The 18388-nt window shown below is 47.3% G+C and overlaps 1 protein-coding gene across 2 annotated transcripts in view; it reads right to left on the minus strand.

Moving 5' to 3' along the window:
* Positions 1-3904: 3904 nt before the first annotated feature.
* Positions 3905-18388, minus strand: part of SLC7A3 (solute carrier family 7 member 3) — a 34582-nt gene continuing 20098 nt past the window's right edge. For both annotated transcript variants that reach the window (XM_083486430.1, XM_083486431.1), the window contains 11 exons: positions 14477-14886; positions 13447-13605; positions 12639-12816; positions 11861-11973; positions 10782-11004; positions 8439-8578; positions 7865-7967; positions 7515-7726; positions 6456-6622; positions 4687-4795; positions 3905-4551 (listed from right to left, as the gene is read on the minus strand). In XM_083486430.1, coding sequence (XP_083342556.1) covers positions 4421-4551; positions 4687-4795; positions 6456-6622; positions 7515-7726; positions 7865-7967; positions 8439-8578; positions 10782-11004; positions 11861-11973; positions 12639-12816; positions 13447-13605; positions 14477-14846 — 1905 coding nt within the window. In that variant the 5' untranslated portion in view covers positions 14847-14886 and the 3' untranslated portion in view covers positions 3905-4420. The remainder of the gene's footprint in view (positions 4552-4686; positions 4796-6455; positions 6623-7514; positions 7727-7864; positions 7968-8438; positions 8579-10781; positions 11005-11860; positions 11974-12638; positions 12817-13446; positions 13606-14476; positions 14887-18388) is intronic.

The following is an 18388-nucleotide window of genomic DNA, read 5'->3' on the forward strand; positions in this document are numbered from 1 at the left end:
GGAGGCTAGTATGGGGTCTGGGATTCCCACTATTGAAGGGCTAGGGAAGAATGGCGGTGGGGCTACATATCACTATCGGCGAAGGGTTTTGAGATGCAGTGATGCTCGAACCCCTTCCAATCTACGCCCCGTCCCAAGGGACAAGGGTAGGGCGAGCAGGGATTACCCACCTCTGTCATTGGTGTTGTGTTGCGCAATGCCAGGTCCATAGGCAATAAAACCGCCCCATGCGTGACTTTTTTGTGTCACAGGGGATTGACCTGGCTTGCGTGACAGAGACCTGGGTACGGGAAGGCGAAGTAATCTCCCTACATGAGATAACACCTCCAGGTTTCTCTGTCCTCCATCAATCGCGAACTGTGGGTCGGGGGGGAGGAGTAGCGTTGTTAATCCGGGAGGATTGCTTTTTCAGGGCTCTGCCACCACCGGCAATCTCCGGCATTGAATGTGTTGGTCTCGTGTGGGGCACCAAGGAGAACTTGGCTGTCTGGCTGGTGTACCGACCACCTAGCGCACCAGCAGCCACCCTGTCAGACCTGCTGGAGGTGGCGGCAGGCTGGGCCTTGGAGTTCCCAAACCTATTGGTTTTGGGAGACTTCAACGTCCATGCCGATGCCGCCCCCTCCTCACAGGCTCTGAACCTAGTGACTTTCATGGCAACACTGGGGCTCTCCCAGTTTGTTATGGGCCCGACCCATCAAGCAGGCCACACGCTGCATTTGATCTTTGGTGCTGGCATAGATGTGATCATGCTCCCCCCTGTGGAAGTGCCATGGTCTGATCACTACACTCTGAAAGCCAAGATCAACTTCCCGCTCCTCCCCTGCTCGGGTGGCGAGCCTATTTGGGCTCGCCCGCGAAGACTGATGGATCCTGATAGATTCTGTCTGGCCTTGAGGGACCCTGCTCCTCCTGGCGACTCATTAGATGACCTTGTCGAGGACTGGAATAACCGGTTCTTGGCAGCCATCAATGAGATTGCGCCTAAGCGCCCTCTGCGACCCCGTCGAAACCGGGCCCCTTGGTTTACTGAGGAGCTCTGGAAAATGAAGCGGGATCTCAGACGGCTAGAGCGAGTATGGCGACGGACTCGTGACGGAGCTTCAAGAACATCTTATAGGACGCTTATGAAAGCTTATGAGATGGCTATGAAAGCTGCTAAGAAATCTTACTTCGCAGCTTCCATTGCATCCGCTAGCTCTCGCCCAGCACAACTTTTTAGAATAATTAGGTCAATAACGTCCTTAGGAGGACAACCAAATTTAAGCACAAATTCGACCCACAGCTGTGAGGCATTTGCGAGCTTTTTTGTGGAGAAAGTCCTGTTGCTCTGCCACGACCTCCCTGCCAATTTAGATACAGTGACAGAACTGGAGGCCCCTTGACTGTCTTCAGGTCCAGTGTTAGAACATTTTGATCGGATACTCCCTGCTGATGTGGATAGACTCCTCCAAGCTGGTAGGCCCACCACCTGCTTCCTTGATCCATGCCCGTCTTGGCTGATTAGGGCATGCCCAGATATCGCGCGGACCCCCCGGTTGAAATTATCAATTTGTCCCTTGACACAGGGATATTCCCAGGGGAACTGAAGGAAGCAATGGTGTATCCGCTCTTAAAGAAAACTTCACTAGATCCTTTAGATCTATCCAATTACCACCCAGTTTCAAATCTCCCATATCTGGGTAAGGTAAATGAGAGAGCAGTTGCTGAACAGCTTGGTAGGTTTCTGGAGGAAACATCGGCTTTAGATCCATTTCAGTCTGGATTCCGTCCTGGTTTGGGGGCCAAGACGGCTCTGGTTGCCCTAACAGATGATCTCCGTAGACAACTGGATCGAGGTGGGTCAGGACTGCTGATCCTTTTAGATTTGTCAGCAGCCTTTGACATGGTTGATCAAGATCTTTTGGACCACCGCCTCGCCAACGTGGGAATACAGGGCATAGCCCATAAATGGCTGTGCTCTTTTATCTCTGGTCGGGGACAGAGGGTGACACTAGGGAGGGAGTTGTCGTCGCGCCACTCCTTGGTGTGTGGAGTGCCGCAGGGCGCAATTCTCTCCCCGATGCTTTTTAACATCTTTATGCGCCCCCTTGCCCAGATTATCCGGAGCTTTGGGCTGGGTTGTCACCAATATGCTGACGACACTCAGCTCTATCTGCTGATAGATGGCCATACCAACTTGATCCTGGACACACTGACCAGATGTTTGGAAGCTGTGGCTGGATGGTTTCGTGGGAACCAATTGAAACTAAATCCTTCAAAGACAGAGGTCCTCTGGCTGGGTTGGGATGGTATGGGGATGAGGGACTAACTCCCTTCTCTTGCGGGGGCCCAATTAGTGCCATTGCCTTCCGTTAAGAGTTTGGGTGTAATCCTTGACGCCTCCCTTTCCATGGAGGCGCAGGTTACAGCAACAGTCAAGGCGACATTTTTCCACCTTCACCGCATCAAGCAGTTGGTCCCTTACCTTTCCCGCCCCGACCTGGCCACAGTGATCCATGGAGGTCACCTCCAGGCTTGACTACTGTAATTCGCTCTACACGGGGCTGCCCTTGAAGCTGTCCCAGAAACTCCAGCAGGTACAGAATGCTGCAGCGTGGCTCCTCACGGGGTCTCTGCCATGGAAGCATATTTACCCAGTGCTTTTCAAGCTGCACTGGCTCCCGGTGGAGTACAGGGTCAGATTTAAGGTGCTGGTTTTGACTTTTAAAGCCCTTCACAGCCTAGGACCCTCGTATTTACGGGACCACCTCTCCCGGTATGCCCCACAGAGAGCCTCAAGGTCCATAAATAGCAACACTCTAGAGGTCCCGGGCCCTAAGTAAGTTAGATTAGCCTCAACCAGAGCCAGGGCCTTTTCAAGGCCAGAGCCAGGGCCTGCTCTGTCTCTTGAGACCAGGGCCCTGTGGGATATGATCTCTTTCTGCAGGACCTGTAAGACAGAGTTGTTCCACCTGGCCTTTGGCTCAGAATCAGTTTGATTCCCTCCCCCTTTTTCTTTTTCCTTTCTCCTCCTATGAAGAGATTGCTCCCTAATTGTTTTAATGTTGTATCTTAATCTTTTAACTTGTATTTTTATCAACTTGCCCACAAAACGAAAGAGTCTACCTTGGTCCAGCTGACGGAGACGAAGGCACATGAATGCAGGCTGAGCTACGCCACAGACCTGCACTAGTCTTCCATTCAGGCTCATCCTGAATCAGAGCACTTGCATCCTGATCCTTGCATTCGATTCAGCCTTTGAATCATTGGAATAGCTGGAGGGGGCAGGGGGAGCTGCTACCCCACAAAACAAGCTTGAAAGTGTTTGACAGTGCAAAGTGAGAGAGATTAGGAATCAGGCTTCATAAGGTGAACTTCAGTGCAGAAATGTTTCCCATCCTTATGACAAGTAGAATTATTCCAGCGCCCCCAATAAAATAGTAAATGCATACGGGTTGCAAAAATGTGAAAGTGCTGAGTGAAGAGCAGGGCCATTGCAGAAAAAGATTTCAATTATGCCTTGTTATTTGTAATCCCATGCAATGCACCATCATTTAAAAGTGCTATAGTATCAAGAAACAGGCCCTTGCCTCGTGCTGCAGAATGTTTGACTTGTGCTAGTGGAAGGGAGGGTGGTTTATTCTGCTTGTAAAGCAACACCAAGTTTGCTTTACCAGTGTGGCCTCTGGCTAAGAAGCAAGCCTGGGTAAAGCAGTTGGCAAAAGGAAAGATGTGCCTTTGCAGTGGAACAAAATCTATTCAAGTGCTTCTGCCGCACCATCACATTGGACTACTGAATGGCCCAAGACCAGATTGCAGGAAGCCCCAGAATAATTGTGTGTTTTATGGAGCCATGTATTTTAGCTTTTAGGTGTGTTGAAAGAGAGCTTAAGAAGAAAGTAAATTGACATAAAGTATGGCCAACATAACAAAAAAAAATTTAATTTTTTTAAAAAATGGTCCTTTGGAGTTTTAATCGTACAAAACATCAATGTTTTGACGTTATACAAACAATGAACAGGACAGCAACAAATACTTATAGCTTCAGGGTCTAGAGACATGTTTTTGGACTGCAGACAAGCTGACACTTTCACAAACATCTACATGTGAGAAAGGCAACCTCTTGCCAACACGGCCCAAAGAGAATAAACACAGACATGAAGGGAGGGGCAGCGTCTTTGCTCGAGGGTTGTCTTTCCCCCAAGAGCAGAAGAATCAGCTCTCCCTTGAGTCTGCCCCACTTCCTGCTGGTGCTTCCTCTCCCCACCTGCTCTACAGGATGACACGGTTGACTTGGATATACTACAGCATGCTGGAGAGACCATTTGCCCCAGAGCTTGTCATCTGCTTGTCCTAGGGTGGCATAGGAGGCAGGTAGAGCTCAAGGGGACCTGTGGTGGGTAGGAGGTGGGGACAAGGAAAGAACCAGATCCTCTTCTCAGATATCTCTATCTTGGCTCAGGTCGGAGGGTGCCCGCTGGAGAGGTTTGCTTGCCACTATCTGAGACTGTGGAGTGACTTGTCCTTGTACACTGTGGCGGATCCCATATCCAAAATAGATGGCAAAGCCTAGAAGAGAAATGGAGCCCAATGGTCACAAAGCATCCACAGCCAGCCTTCCCTAGCAACCAAGCAATGGACCACCAAGTGAGATTGGGACTGTTTCCTGTTATGGTAGCTTTCACAGACAGGGTGGCTCCTTACCTATTGCCATCCAGACAGCAAAACGGGCCCAGGTACCTGCATCCAGCTTCATCATGAGATAGATATTCACCAAGATACTGAAGAGGGGAAGCAGTGGCAGGCCAGGGACCTGTAAAAGACAAACAGGCCCAATGCAAGAGGATGCAAAACACCTTGCCTTTTGCAAAAAACTAGCTACCACCCACAATTTCCATTAGGATTAAAGCTTAGCCTGGTCTTCAATTGGGCCTTTCCAGGCAGTGGGGTGGGGGCCCTAAAAGCAGGGGCTGGTGAAGCACAGTCTTAGACCAACTCCTATATTGTGCCTCCAGTACAAATTTCCAGTCTCCAAGTAATTGTATTTAAGGGGAGGGGAGAAGCAGCATGGGGAAAGAATGGCTTTCTCAATATTTTCCAAAGATCCTCTCCTGAAAATCCTTTCCTCCCATCAGTTCCATCATGTTCCTGAAATAGTGAGGCTGTGCAGAAGGAGACTGTTGTCTTGCTCTTTTACAGAATGAAGCAGGAGGCTGGTGCTGCTTTTAAATTAACAGTGGCTGAGCACTCAACTGGAAGACTGCATCCAAGTAGATTGCATTGATGGGAGCTGTGGAAGTAGAAGAACGTTACTTGCAAAATTTCACTGGCAGAGAGGGGGCAGGTTGTGATGCTAAGTCATGAGCGATATCATAGATACAGGTCAACAGGTACCTACAACAAGCAGCAGTTATCCCTAGGGATAGTTGCAGTTGCTAGGGTAGGTTGGGGAAATAATTGCTTTTTACACAATTGGAAGAAGAGGACTCTCATAACAGATGCTATTGCAGAAGGGATGTCACTCAGTTCCCCTAGAGCAGATTGCAAATTCTTCATTTCCCCCTATACTACAGTACAATTGTGCCTTGTATGGGGTTTACGTTCTGGGGATGGCACATATCTGCAGAAACACATACAGCTGAACTGCCCCTGCATGACCATCCTTATCTTCTAAACAAGACAGAGCGTTTTTAAAGCTCTGGGCTGCTCTCACAAGACCTCACTGGACCGTCTAAGTTACCACGAGTTCTTTAAAGCCTCCCGGAGCCTGGTGAGCAAGTCTGGGAGCTTAAAAGCTCTTTTTGCATCAGAAAGCCCAGCGCAAAGGAGCGTTTAAACTGTCCAACTTGTGTGAAATTAATTTGTGAACTTCAACCACACAAGGTTGAAATCACACAAGTTAATTGCATGTAAGATGCAAATGTACTGTACTTGGGAATCCCCCCCCCCACTTCCCCCATCAGAGTTCAAGGTTTGAAGGGAACAAACAAAGGATCATCCAATGGATCTCTGTGACTGCCCTTCCATCTCCAGTAATTTAACAATGAACAGAAAGTCCTAGTCTATTCCTGCAGGCAGGAACATAACACTTCCTGAAGGAAGGGACATCTTGAGCCCTATCACCTTCCCCCTAACCCTAGCCAAAGGCCAGCAAGAACCAGAGGGGTCCTGTAAAGCAAGCTGAACTAAAGTCTTAAGTGCAGTGTAGTGGGCACAATACTCCCAAACTTTAGAGGGAGAGAGAGATAAACCATCAAGCAATCATGTCCAGGAGGGAAAGACGAAGTAAACACACACACAACTTCTGAAATGGGAGAAAGATGTGATGGCTTATCTCTCCCCCAAAAGATCCAGCAACGGCAGAAGATTGTTTGGCAAGCGCTGATGTGCCAGCTTGAGGTAATCCAGCTCTGCCACATGCAAGTGCCCCAAAATCCCACAAGCAAAGGCAGCCCTTTGGCCAGAACTCTTACTTTGAAAGTGAGGCGTGTCTTGCTCTCTGGCTGCCTCCAGATGATGATGGTGCCAACGAGTGAAACAACCAGGAGAACCACACAGGCAACGACCCAGCCAATGCTGCATTGCATGAGAGCTGCCGACTGCTGTGCCAAGATGCCACAGAGAGTGGTGATCATCAGAGCTGCAAGACAAGAGCACCCAAAGCCAGATTTATAGAGCTGAAAACTGCCCCATCGTTCCACCTGAGAATCTTTTACCTCAAAGCAGAGACCTCGAGAAGCTGGACACCAACTCACATCAGCCCCAAATCACATGGTTGGGGGCCAGAGAAGATGGAAGGCTTATTCATTCATTCATTCATTCATTCATTCATTCAATTTGTAGCCCACCTTTCCTCCAAGGAGCTCAAGGTGGCATGCATAGTTGTGCCCCCTCCATTTTACTCTCACCACAACCCAGGGCTGAGAGGCAGCGACTGGTCCCGGGTTACTGGGGATCTGCCCCCTGCTCTCTCTTGTCCTTGCCTAAACTCTAATCTACTGGTTCGCAAACCTTTTCCTCTGGGCCACAATTTCAGAATAAAAATTTGCTTGCATCACACTGAATTTTTTATTGATAAATTGGAAAACAAAAAGAAACAACTCCCAGCAGCACTTGATTTAGAACACAACTGCTTTATAATATGGGACATCCAGAAAGTAGAAAACAATTCAGCTACATAAGAACATATATCATTCCCAAAATATAATGTTGGTTGTCCTTGAATCTTCCCACCACACTTGCTATCCTCTCCTATCCCATCAGTGTGGCATACCACACCCTTTGAGAATCACAGCTCTAGCCACCAACAATAGGTGGGCCACAGGTTCCTCATTCCTGTTTTAACTGGAAATATCGGAGTCAGAACATGCAGCACTTACGCTTTGAGCTAACCCACCCACCCACATCCATCTCCACAGCCAAACCAGAGCTCTGCCTTGGGAAGCAGCAGGGGCTCAGCATCACCCCTGCGGTGCACTCCGGCTTTGCCCGTCCAGGTGCACAGTTTAGACCCCGCACATGCCAGCACTTACAGACAACTGTGCTGCTGATGTAGACAATGCGCCCCGAGATGGAAGTTGGAACATCTCCAGAAGGGCAGAAAAGGCGCCTCCAGGTGAACTTGTCTTTCAGGGCTACATGGCCATCACGGAGAGAGAGATTAATCACCACCTTCTCTTCTTCGCTTCCATTCATCTCAAGCATTTCCAAGTCTTTGGAGGGAGCGAACAGGTCAGGCTGGTATCTATCAGCAAGGGCAGAAGAGTTAAGTAAAAGGAAACTGTAATTCCCTGTCAGTCCTTCTGCAAAGGGGCATCCACCAGGCCTAGACATGGCTTGGAGAACTCTGTGTGGAGTGCTGCTCACTCCAAGAAGTACCCACCTGAGGATGAGAACACAAACAGCAACCAAGGAGTACGCCAGCAGAGTGCCAATGGACATGAGGTTAACCAGGTCCTTCAGCTCAAAGAGAAATGCCATTAGACCTGCAAGATAATAGCCCCACATGACTCATGGGCTGGCTTACTTATTTATTTACTACATTTATATACCACCTTCATATTCCAAGGATCTCAAGGTGGTGTACATGGTTCATGCTTCCTCCCCATTTCATCCTCACAACAAATCTTTGAGGTAGATTAGGCTAAGAGATGTTGACTGGCTCAAGGTCACCCAGGGAGCTTCATGGCTGGATGGCGATTCTAACCCTGCTCTTCCAGGTCATAGTCCAACATTCTAAACATTACGCCACACTGGATAGAATCATAGAGTTGTAAGGAACCCCAAGTGTCATGTAGTCCAATCCCCTGGACTACACTTAGTCCCCCATCCAACTTGAAACTATACTAGACTCTGCTTAGCTTTTCAAATTTGCTAGCAATTTATTGCTGCACCACTAGGAGTGGTAATGGAAGTGTAGAGGGCGAAAGGACAAAGACCCACTAAGATATCCATACCAGCAATGATGCCTGATACAACAGTAGCCACTAAGGGAGTCTTGGTTCGGCTGTGGACCCGGTACAGAAACCTGAAGAGTAGTCCATCTTCAGCCATGGCATAGATCACCCGTGGCATTGGGAATATGGAACCAAGCAAGCTGCATTGGGCAGGAAGAGACATAAAATCAAGACCTGGACATATCTGAGAACTTCCATATGAAGAGAACGCAGATGGCCAACAGCTCATGAACGGAGCCTGTGGCCACCTTAGCACAAGTCACCCTCATGGTCTGCTTCTGGCTTCAAATCAAGTTGATGGCCTGACTTAAGGAGCCAACAGTGAGGCCAGAAACTGGTGGTGGCATGATGGTGCTGGCCAGAGGGAAAAGAGGGAGCAGACTGGCAGAAGGAGGTGTCAGAAGCTGAAGGGTTAACAGAGTTTAGTGAGCAGGAACAGGCAGGGGGCAGTTCAGACTCTGAGGTGGAAGTGGAAGCTAGAGGGAGCAGTCCTGCTGCGACCAGCTCCTCTACCCTCTGGTCTCCTAGAACATGCAATGAAATGAAGAGGGCAAAGCAGAGGAGGGGTGTGCACAGGTGCAGTTTCCGATTGCTTTGGAAAGAACCTGGAGAGGAGGAGCCTTAGGAAGTGTTGGGAGATGGCGGGGACCTTCAGTCCTTGCAACTGCCTTGTTGGAGCAAGACCTACCAAGACCTACCAGGATCACTAGGTCTGCACCGTTTTCGTTTCTTGAATAAAGAGTTAACTTCACTGACACTGTGTTTTGCTTTGATTGCTGACCTGCGCTTGACAGGTAAGCAGCTACTGGGCCAAGGGCGTTCTCTGTAGTTGCGCCCATGCTCAGGGAACTCTATCCTAAGACACGTTTGCCTCACACTTTGGTACGACCCTTGAGGCTACTAGGCAAAGTGCGCCCACTTCACTTGAGTCTTTAATGGCATTTAATAGCCTTTTGACTCCTTGTTTTGCCTGCTTTAAAACCAGAGCTGGTCTTTTAAAGTATCACTGATGATTTGGTTTATCTTATCTGCTCTTTTATTTGTTTTATAGATTACAGCTCTTTGGCATTTTCTCCACTGGGCAAGCTTCTGTTTGTTAGCTACTCTTCCAACAGTAGGATAGTAGGATTTAAATGCTGAAACCAACTAAACTAAGAGGAAAACTGTGGCAGATGAAGGGAATAGGGATGCCACAGAGTACACAATTTGCATGAAGAAGGTCCTGGGTTCAGTCCCTGGGCTCTTCAGGTAGGGCTGGCAAAGGCTATTATTTGCAGGTGAGGCAGTGGAAGTGCTGGACCATTGTCTTGCCCTGATAACGGACTGGATGAGAGCCAATAAACTGAAGCTCAATCCAGATATGACTGAGATACTGTTAGTGGATAGTTCCCTAGACCAGATGGCTGGGATGCTGCCTGCTCTTGATGGGGTTACACTTCTTTTTAAGGAGTAGTTACACAGCTTGTGGGGTGCTTCTGGACCCATTGCTGTCCTTTGAGGCTCAGGTGGCCTTGGTGGTGCTGAGTGCCTTCCATCAGCTTCAGCTAGTGGCCCAGCTACACCCCTATCTGGACAAGGAGAGCCTAACGTCTGTTGTCTGTGCTCTGGTTACCTCTAAATTAGATTACTGAAACGCATTGTATGCAGAGCTGAATCTGAAGATGGTTTGGAAAATCAGCTGGTGCAGAATTTGGTAGCCAGGATTGCTCACCAGGGAAAGATGATTTGAGTATATTATGCTGATCCTGGCCCAACTGCACTGGCTGCCAATTAGCTTCTGGGCCCAATTCAAGTTTTGACCTGGAAAGTCTTAAATGACTCAGACTCGCAATACCTCAAGGACCGCCTCTCTTGTTACAAACCAACCCAGACCCTGAGAAGATCAGTTGACGCCTTTCCTCGTGTGCCTCTTCCACAAGAGGTCCAGAGGGTGGCAACTCAAGAACGGGCCTTTTCTGCAGTGGCTCCCCATCTGTGGAATGCTCTCCCCAGGGAGGTTCAGCTGGCACCTTCATTATACACCTTTAAGCGCCAGGCGAAAACGTTCCTCATTAAACAGGGCTTTGGCTGATTTGACATCTGATGCCCTTTTAAAATGTGTTGTGGGAGCGGGGATTCTTTGTTTGTTCGTTCTTATTTTTATTATGTATTTTTATGTCATGAACTGCCCTGAGATCTATGAATGAAGGGCAGTATACAAATTTAATTAATTCATTAATAATAATAATAATAATACTACTGGGTCCACATATGCAATACTATGAGGAGCTAAAACAGCTCATCACGTTTCCTATGTAACAGCAGTAGAAAATTCAGTGCATGCTGCTTTTCCTTATCCCTTACCTGGTGGAGAGGGCACAGAGTGAGCCAATAGCTACGACGTAGCGGGCTGGCTCCCACCCCACAGCCTTGAAGGCATCAGGCAGGGGGCTCTCCTTGTTCACCAAGTAGTAAGGCACCATCAAGGTCAAGGAAGCAGAAACCCCAAAGTAAGCCACAAAGCAGATCAGGAGTGAGGCAATGATGCCGATGGGCATGGCGCGCTGAGGGTTCCGAGCTTCCTCACCTGGAGAAGGGGGTCGAGACAGAAGAAAACTATCAACTTCAGTTTCTCTCACCTCTTAATCTTAAATTCAGTTTGTCCCATTTCCACATTATTTTGTGCTTGTTTCTTAAAGTCACCATGACATTTCTCATGTGCGTTCGTCCCCATATATATGTTTTTTGTGTGCACAGTTTTGCCCTGATGACTGCATCTCTGCAATTCCTCTTAATATGCACTCCCCCCTCTTTTTGCTAGAGAATTTTGCCACCAAAATTTAGAAAAGGCAGCTGTGTTTTGATTTATGTAACTTGTTTGAATGAGTTAGGCTCACATTAAAATGCAGACTGAACAGAACAACTCAGATGAGATTCCAGCAAATTCCTCTCTCATTTACCATACCCAAGACAGGCACAGCCTTGGACCCCCACCCTGCACACACAATTCACACCACACCACATTACTTCAAATATGTGTATCTGCACAGTGCAGGGGTTGTTTACTTGACCTGCAAATCTACTACTCAGGCAAAGAACATCTCTAGGCAGGAGAACTATCTCATGTGAAGTGGGTCTTGGGAACTTCCAGGTAAGGCAGTGTACTGTTGCACGGAGTTGCATTGCGAATGACTTATTTCCCCAGATCACAAGCAGAAACTTCCTGCTGAAAGCACAGTACGGAACAGCAGCTCAGCCTTGCCCTGGGAGAAGAGCAGAGATGCCAGAGGGCCCTGTTGATATGCACGCAGCTCATCCCCAGTTGCTGAGCGTGACATTTCCCTCTCTCTTGATTGCACACCTGCCTGTGCTCCAGGGTATGTGGAAATACAGAAGGGAATTTCTCACCTATTCGCCACACCCCTCAAATGCAGATACTCTACCTGTGGTTGCAATGCAGTCAAATCCAACAAAGGCATAGAAGCACGTGGCAGCCCCAGAGAGGACCCCCTCGAAGCCAAAGGGAAAGAAGCCACCACTGCCAAAGCGCCCAAAGCTGCAAGAGAAAGAAAGACGTACTTCAGCAACATTCAAGGAAGCCAAAACGTAGGAGAACAACCTCCTGACAGGCCACTCAGGAATATGTATATTTGATGAATTAAATCTCCCCCTAGAGCAGCTGATCCATGAACCATGAGGGCCTCTCCAAACTGGCTCCTCTCTGCTACTGCTTCCTTTCCTCTTCACCCCTGCTTTAGCCAGGGATGGACTTTGGTACTATGGTGCCCTGAGCTAGGCCAAAATTTGGTGCCCCCACTGTTGCACTGTCGGGTTTTAGGAAGAATGTGCAAGGGCTTTGACAGGGTCCTAAAGCCTTCCTACCTCCTTCCCAAAGCTGGAAAAAGCACTAACTAGGCTAAGGGAAGGAGGAAGGAGGACTCTAGGACCCTGTCAGAGACCTCAGGCCTCCTTCCTATAGTGGGACAAGTGCTTACTGGATGCCCTCTCCGCTTGGTGCCTGCTCAGTGCCCAGAGAGGGGAAACCATTCACATTGCCCTAAAACCATGTGCTGCACAGCACCATAATAAAAACTGGGAGCCACCTGCACCCAGATACTATTCTCCACAGAGCAGAACAGGCTGCTGCCTCCCATCCTAAACTTAACAGAAGCTTGGGGAGAAGGTCAGGCAGATGTTGTGCAAGGGGAGAAGGGCCCTTACCTGCTTCCATCCTCGTGTTTCCATGTGTGGTTCTGATAATCTTCCTTGGATAAGGTCCAGTTCTTGACATCTCCCTTCACAAAGCCAGCAATGATGACAAAGCTCAGGACCAGTAAGTTGATAGCTGTGAAGATTTTGTTCACTAGGGCAGATTCACTCACACCAAACGACAGCAAACCTGAAAGAGAGTGACAGAAGAGGGCACAGATTTATGCCAAGTCTCTTGGGAGCAGGCTTCCAGGCTTGCTGGGTTAACGATTATGATCACCTTCACAACATGTTCTAGGGCAGAAGAACCTATTCATGGGGCTCCGAACTACAGCGCTCCATAAACAGTCTGTCATTGGTATATTTCAGGAGAACCCTGATTCCACTTCTGCATTGATTTAAGATCTGTTGAGGCTCTCTCCCTCTTTCATTCTTCTTTGGAGGTAAGGCAAGTAAGCTACTTGAGGAGGGGGGCTGTAACCTGGAAGATGGAGCAAGTTTGTTTTCTCCTGCTCTGGTGGATAGCACTTGAACCAATGGCTTCAAGTTACAAGAAAAGAGATTCCGACTAAACATCAGGAAGAACCTGACAGCGAGAGTTGTTCAACAGTGTAACAGACTCCCTTGGGAGGTGGTGAACTCTCCTTCCTTAGAAGTTTATAAGCAGTCGAGGTTGGATGGCCATCTGTCATGTGTGATCTAGTTGAGATTCCCACACTGCAGAGGGTTGAGCTAGATGGTCCTCATGCCCCACCCAACTCTACAATTCTATGATTATTGCCAGGGAAGAAGAGCCTTACTGCTGTAGAGATTGCCTCACCTGTAAGCAGCAAAACCAGAAAGAGAGCAAAGAAGTCAGGATATTTAGCCAGCACATGCTCCACATGCAGGGCAGTATGATTGTGGAAGAAATTAGAGATGTGGCCGCCAATGATGTTGTCAAAGGTTGAGCTCCAGGCACGAGCGACGCTTGCTGTCCCTGGAAACCAAAAGGAGAGCCCTTCATTAACAAACACAACCTCAGCCGCTTCCAGCCACATACAGAGTGAATGGGCCTCAGCACACCACAGAGAGATGCCCAAGATGAATATGGGAGAACAACTCATATCATCAAGATGAGCCACTTGTTCCAGAAGAAAGCAAAATGCTACTTGTCCTCTCTGGGTAGAGATTGCCTGGCCACTGTTATTCTTGTTTGGTAAACTTCAGATTAGACTACTACAATACACTGTATTGCAGGGCTGCCTTTGAAGAAAGTTAAGTTGGTTCAGGAGGCTGCTGATAGTAACTGTTGGCCAGGAAGCAATGCCAACTGAGAAGGTTCTGTACCAGGTGTCTCTATTAGGTAAGGTAGTGACCGGACAGTGGTTTTTTTTTAATTGACGCTTCATTTGAGAATCACCCCTCTCTGAGTAGTAAAGGAGCCACAACATCATTAAGGAGGCAAATTAAACCTCCCGTCTGTTTAGTAGTTTTAATTCTGTGCTGCTGTTTTGATATTAATTCCTTCTGAACTGTGTCCCTCCTCTCTCTATTTTAGTAATTTTTAGTAAAATTCTTTTGGATATAGTTCAGTCGGGGGGAAACGGCCCCCAAAATATTTTAAATAAACTATGCATAAAATTATTTCTCAACCGTGACTGAACTGTTATGCTATTTGAATCTGTAAGTAATGAGTAATGTAAGTCTAGGTGGCCCCCTACTCCTGAGGGGTTTGGGCGCAGAGAAGGGTGATTCTTTGATGCATTGCTGCAGGCAAACCTGTTTTTTTGCACCTGATCTCAGGGTGAAATCATTCTTGTCTACTCATTCAAAGTCACCTCCTTTACTCTGAGCCGAACGGCACATACCTATCATATAGGAGAGAATGAGGTTCCATCCTGTGGTGAAGGCCCAGATCTCCCCAACTGTGACATAGCTGTAGAGGTAGGCAGAGCCAGCCTTGGGCACTCGGGCTCCAAACTCTGCGTAGCACAGACCAGCTAACACTGATGAGACAGCTGCTATGAAGAAGCAGAGCACGATGGAAGGGCCTGCGTCGTCCACGGCCACCTCCCCCGACAAAACGTAGACACCAGCCCCAAGGGTGCTGCCCACACCAAGAGCTATCAGGTCCAGGGTGGAGAGGCAACGAGCTAACTGGGTCTCATCAGAGCTGAGGTCCACTGTGCGCTGCCGGATCAGCTTCTTCCCGAAGCTTGCCATGGTTTTCTCCAGCATTCTGGACAATTGTGTAAAATGTCCAATGCTTCCCAAGGATCTAAGAGAAGAGAATGTTGCAGTGTTAGATCCAGCAATATGGGATGAACACCAGCAAGAATGTGGGTAAGGATTTTAAGATGTAACAGAACCATGCCAGTGGTAATGCAAAAATGTGGCTGAGGAAGCTGGAGCCCTATACCACTTGGAATAAGGCAATTCCTCAGCAGAACCCCATAATGGTGTTCCACTCCTCCTTCCCTTTGTGGTTAAGTTCAGCCATTCAGGGCCAGCACCTTGAGCATTTTTTAAAGCCAACCTATGTTTGTTTTAAGGCAGTGCTTATTTATTCATAAGCTGCAAGTAAGGCAGGAATTGTTACTGAAATAAAATAAAAATTGTTATGAGGGACAGAAGCAAGCAATCAGGGAGTGCCAGTTCCAAAGCACAATTTTTATCCCGGATCCCCAGAATCTAAGTAACCTGTAACCCAAGGACAGTTGAGGAATTTTCACTGGCCCTTTTTCAAATCAAGTAGGTTAGACTGTGTGGGACGCAGGTGATGCTGTGGGTTAAACCACAGAGCCTAGGACTTGCCAATCAGAAGGTCGGTGGTTTGAATCCCTGCGACGGGGTGAGCTCCCGTTGCTCGGTCCCTGCTCTTGCCACCCTAGCGGTTCAAAAGCACGTCAAAGTGCAAGTAGATAAATAGGTACCGCTCTGGCGGGAAGGTAAACAGCATTTCCATGCGTTGCTCTGGTTCACCAGAAGCGGCTTAGTCATGCTGGCCACATGACCTGGAAGCTGTACGCCGGCTCCCTCGGCCAATAAAGTGAGATGAGCGCTGCAACCCCAGAGTCATCCACGACTGGACCTAATGGTCAGGGGTCCCTTTGCCTTTACCTTAGATTAGACTGTAGCTTTCAAGTCTAGGGCAGCAGTGGCTAACTCTCAGTTCAGGGGCATGATCCAGCCCTCCAAGACCCTAGTGATTTTGGCATTAGCGTTAAACATGGGGAGGGATTAAATTAGGCATAGCACTGGATTGGGCAGAAGCCAGTGCCCTGATGGGGATACAAATTGCCTCCTATCCAGGCATCTGTTTTGTTGAGTGACATTATGGCAACCGGGGGGGGGGGGAGCACAGACAGGCAATGGTTGTGGTCAACCAAGTTCTATTCATGAGTAGACTCATTGGAATGAACGGGCCAACATTATTTGTGCCTTTAATTTATATGGGTCTACTCCAAGTAGGACTAACATTGGATGCAACCCCATTGGGTCTCAACCCAGAGTATTTAAGGTAAATGTTGCTGTTGGAAATGCCAGAGGCTAGCTTAGAAGCCAGAGGGATGGTGGTTACACATTAAATCCACATACCCTGCAGGTGTCCATGAAGGTTAACAAAAGGCAGCTCTTGGGATGAATAGTGTTTACACAAGATAAAAAGGCAGGAAGATATCTTCAGCTATTAACCAAAGTTTAAACCAACTTTGGTTAACAGACAACATAACAAACTTTAGTCCAGAACATCCAGCTATGGGCCAGGCGGAATGAGACCTTGGGGTCAGCGTTAAGTCTGGCACATGATGCACAGAACAAAACTTGCACCCCACATTCCTGAATTTGCTGTTAAAAGTCCTGTGTAGATGCAAAAGACAGCATTTTTTTTAAAAAAAGAGCTCTCAAAATTTTACAAATAAATGAAGGCAACTTAACAAGTACTGAAATCACAAGGTGGTTTCAATCCCACCTAACCAAGCACAGAGGGGGAAATAGCTCCATGTCAATGGAGCTTGGGCTAAGACAGTGATCCCATGGAGGCAAGGAATGAAGTTGTAGATGATGCTTATGGATTGATTGATTGATTGATTGATTGATGGCAAATTTAGTAAGAGTGAAAAAGAAGAAAAGGTGTTGGCTGTCACTGACAAAAATAATTTCATTGATCCTGATGTAATTGAATAAATTAATGTAAGCAATATCAACGAAATAATAGTGACTTATATATACAATACTTCTAACTTCGTATTAATTAATGTAACATTTTTATATCTACCTGTGCATTTTTGTAATATTTTGTTTAAGTTGTCTGTTGTTGCTTCAGTTTTCTGTGCACCGCTTAGAAATGTTTTTAACATATTAAGTGGAATAAGAAATTAAATAACCAATCAATCAGCCCATCTGTCCTATGTGGCACTTCTTGGTCTTCCCAGAATTGATGTAACCAAATCAGAAACAGTGTACGGAACTAAAAACACCAGCAGCATTCTGAACAGGGAGTTTCTGTATCAGATGCTTCTCTAGGACAGACAGACAGAGAACTTGAATTAAAGCTCTGGGGCACCCTCCATACTACAATTCCCACCACCCTCCATACTACAATTCCCATACTACAATGGGGCACCCTCCATACTGCAATTCCCCCCAGGAATCCAAAACAAAGAGACCCAGAAGAAATTGAAGGATACCAGCCAATCCTCTGCTTGCTCAACACAAACTAGGTTTTCCTTGTCTGTTTTTCAAAAGATAAAAAGGATTTCATCTGTGCTCTTTGTGAAAAGTTTGCACTAGGCTCAGACAAATCATAACAGTCTCATCGCAGGCAAACAGAAGAGTGGTTATTTTTACAAGGCTGGGCTAATGACATCCACACTGCCCAGTCTTAGTACCAGCACAAGTGAAACCCACAATTCTCAACTCACTCCATTCCCACGAAGCATTTCCACTCCATTTCCCAGTGTTTCTGCCATGGAAATGCAGCACACCTAAGTTGATTTGCTGTAAAGATCCAAACTGTGCTCCTCTTCAAAGGCTTCCCTGCCTGCTTGCCCAACAGCAATTCTTACCTATCACAGGCTACCAAGCAAGGGGTGCACAGTCTTAACATTTGTAGGAACATCAAAGTATGAATATACACCAACTGCTTCAGTCCCAAATAACTACCTTTATAGCAGGGGAAACATCTCCCTGTGATCCTTCTAACAGCAAACCTGTGGGAGATTTGCAGTAAAAACAAAACAAAAAACTAACAATGCATATTCTTATTACAGATAGGTAGCCGTGTTGGTCTGCCATAGTCAAAATAAAAAAATTCCTTCTAGGAGCACCTTAAAGACCAACTAAGTTAGTTCTTGGTATGAGCTTTCGTGTGCATGCACACTTCTTCAGATACACAGATACACACGTGTGTATCTGAAGAAGTGTGCATGCACACGAAAGCTCATACCAAGAACTAACTTAGTTGGTCTTTAAGGTGCTACTGGAAGGAATTTTTTTATAATGCATATTCTTGTTCATGGGAGCCAGCTCCTAGGGTCCCTTAAGTACCCTCCCCAATAAAATATTGGAGGAGGCTGCCCCCCCCCAAGTTGATGCACCACATCTTGTGATGGATTGTGTGGGGTGGGCTTACCTCCCCCCCCCCAATATTTATTCAAGTTGGCACCCCTGTTCTTGTAATTAGTAAGTCTAGGGGCTAATGACCACAGAGCTATACATTCCTAGATAGGCAGACTCAAACCATAGGAATGCATTTAGTGGAGAGAGAGCTCTGTGTGGTG

This window comes from Podarcis liolepis (assembly GCF_965112155.1).
Source record: "Podarcis liolepis genome assembly, chromosome: Z".
Classification (NCBI taxonomy): Eukaryota; Metazoa; Chordata; class Lepidosauria; order Squamata; family Lacertidae; genus Podarcis; species Podarcis liolepis.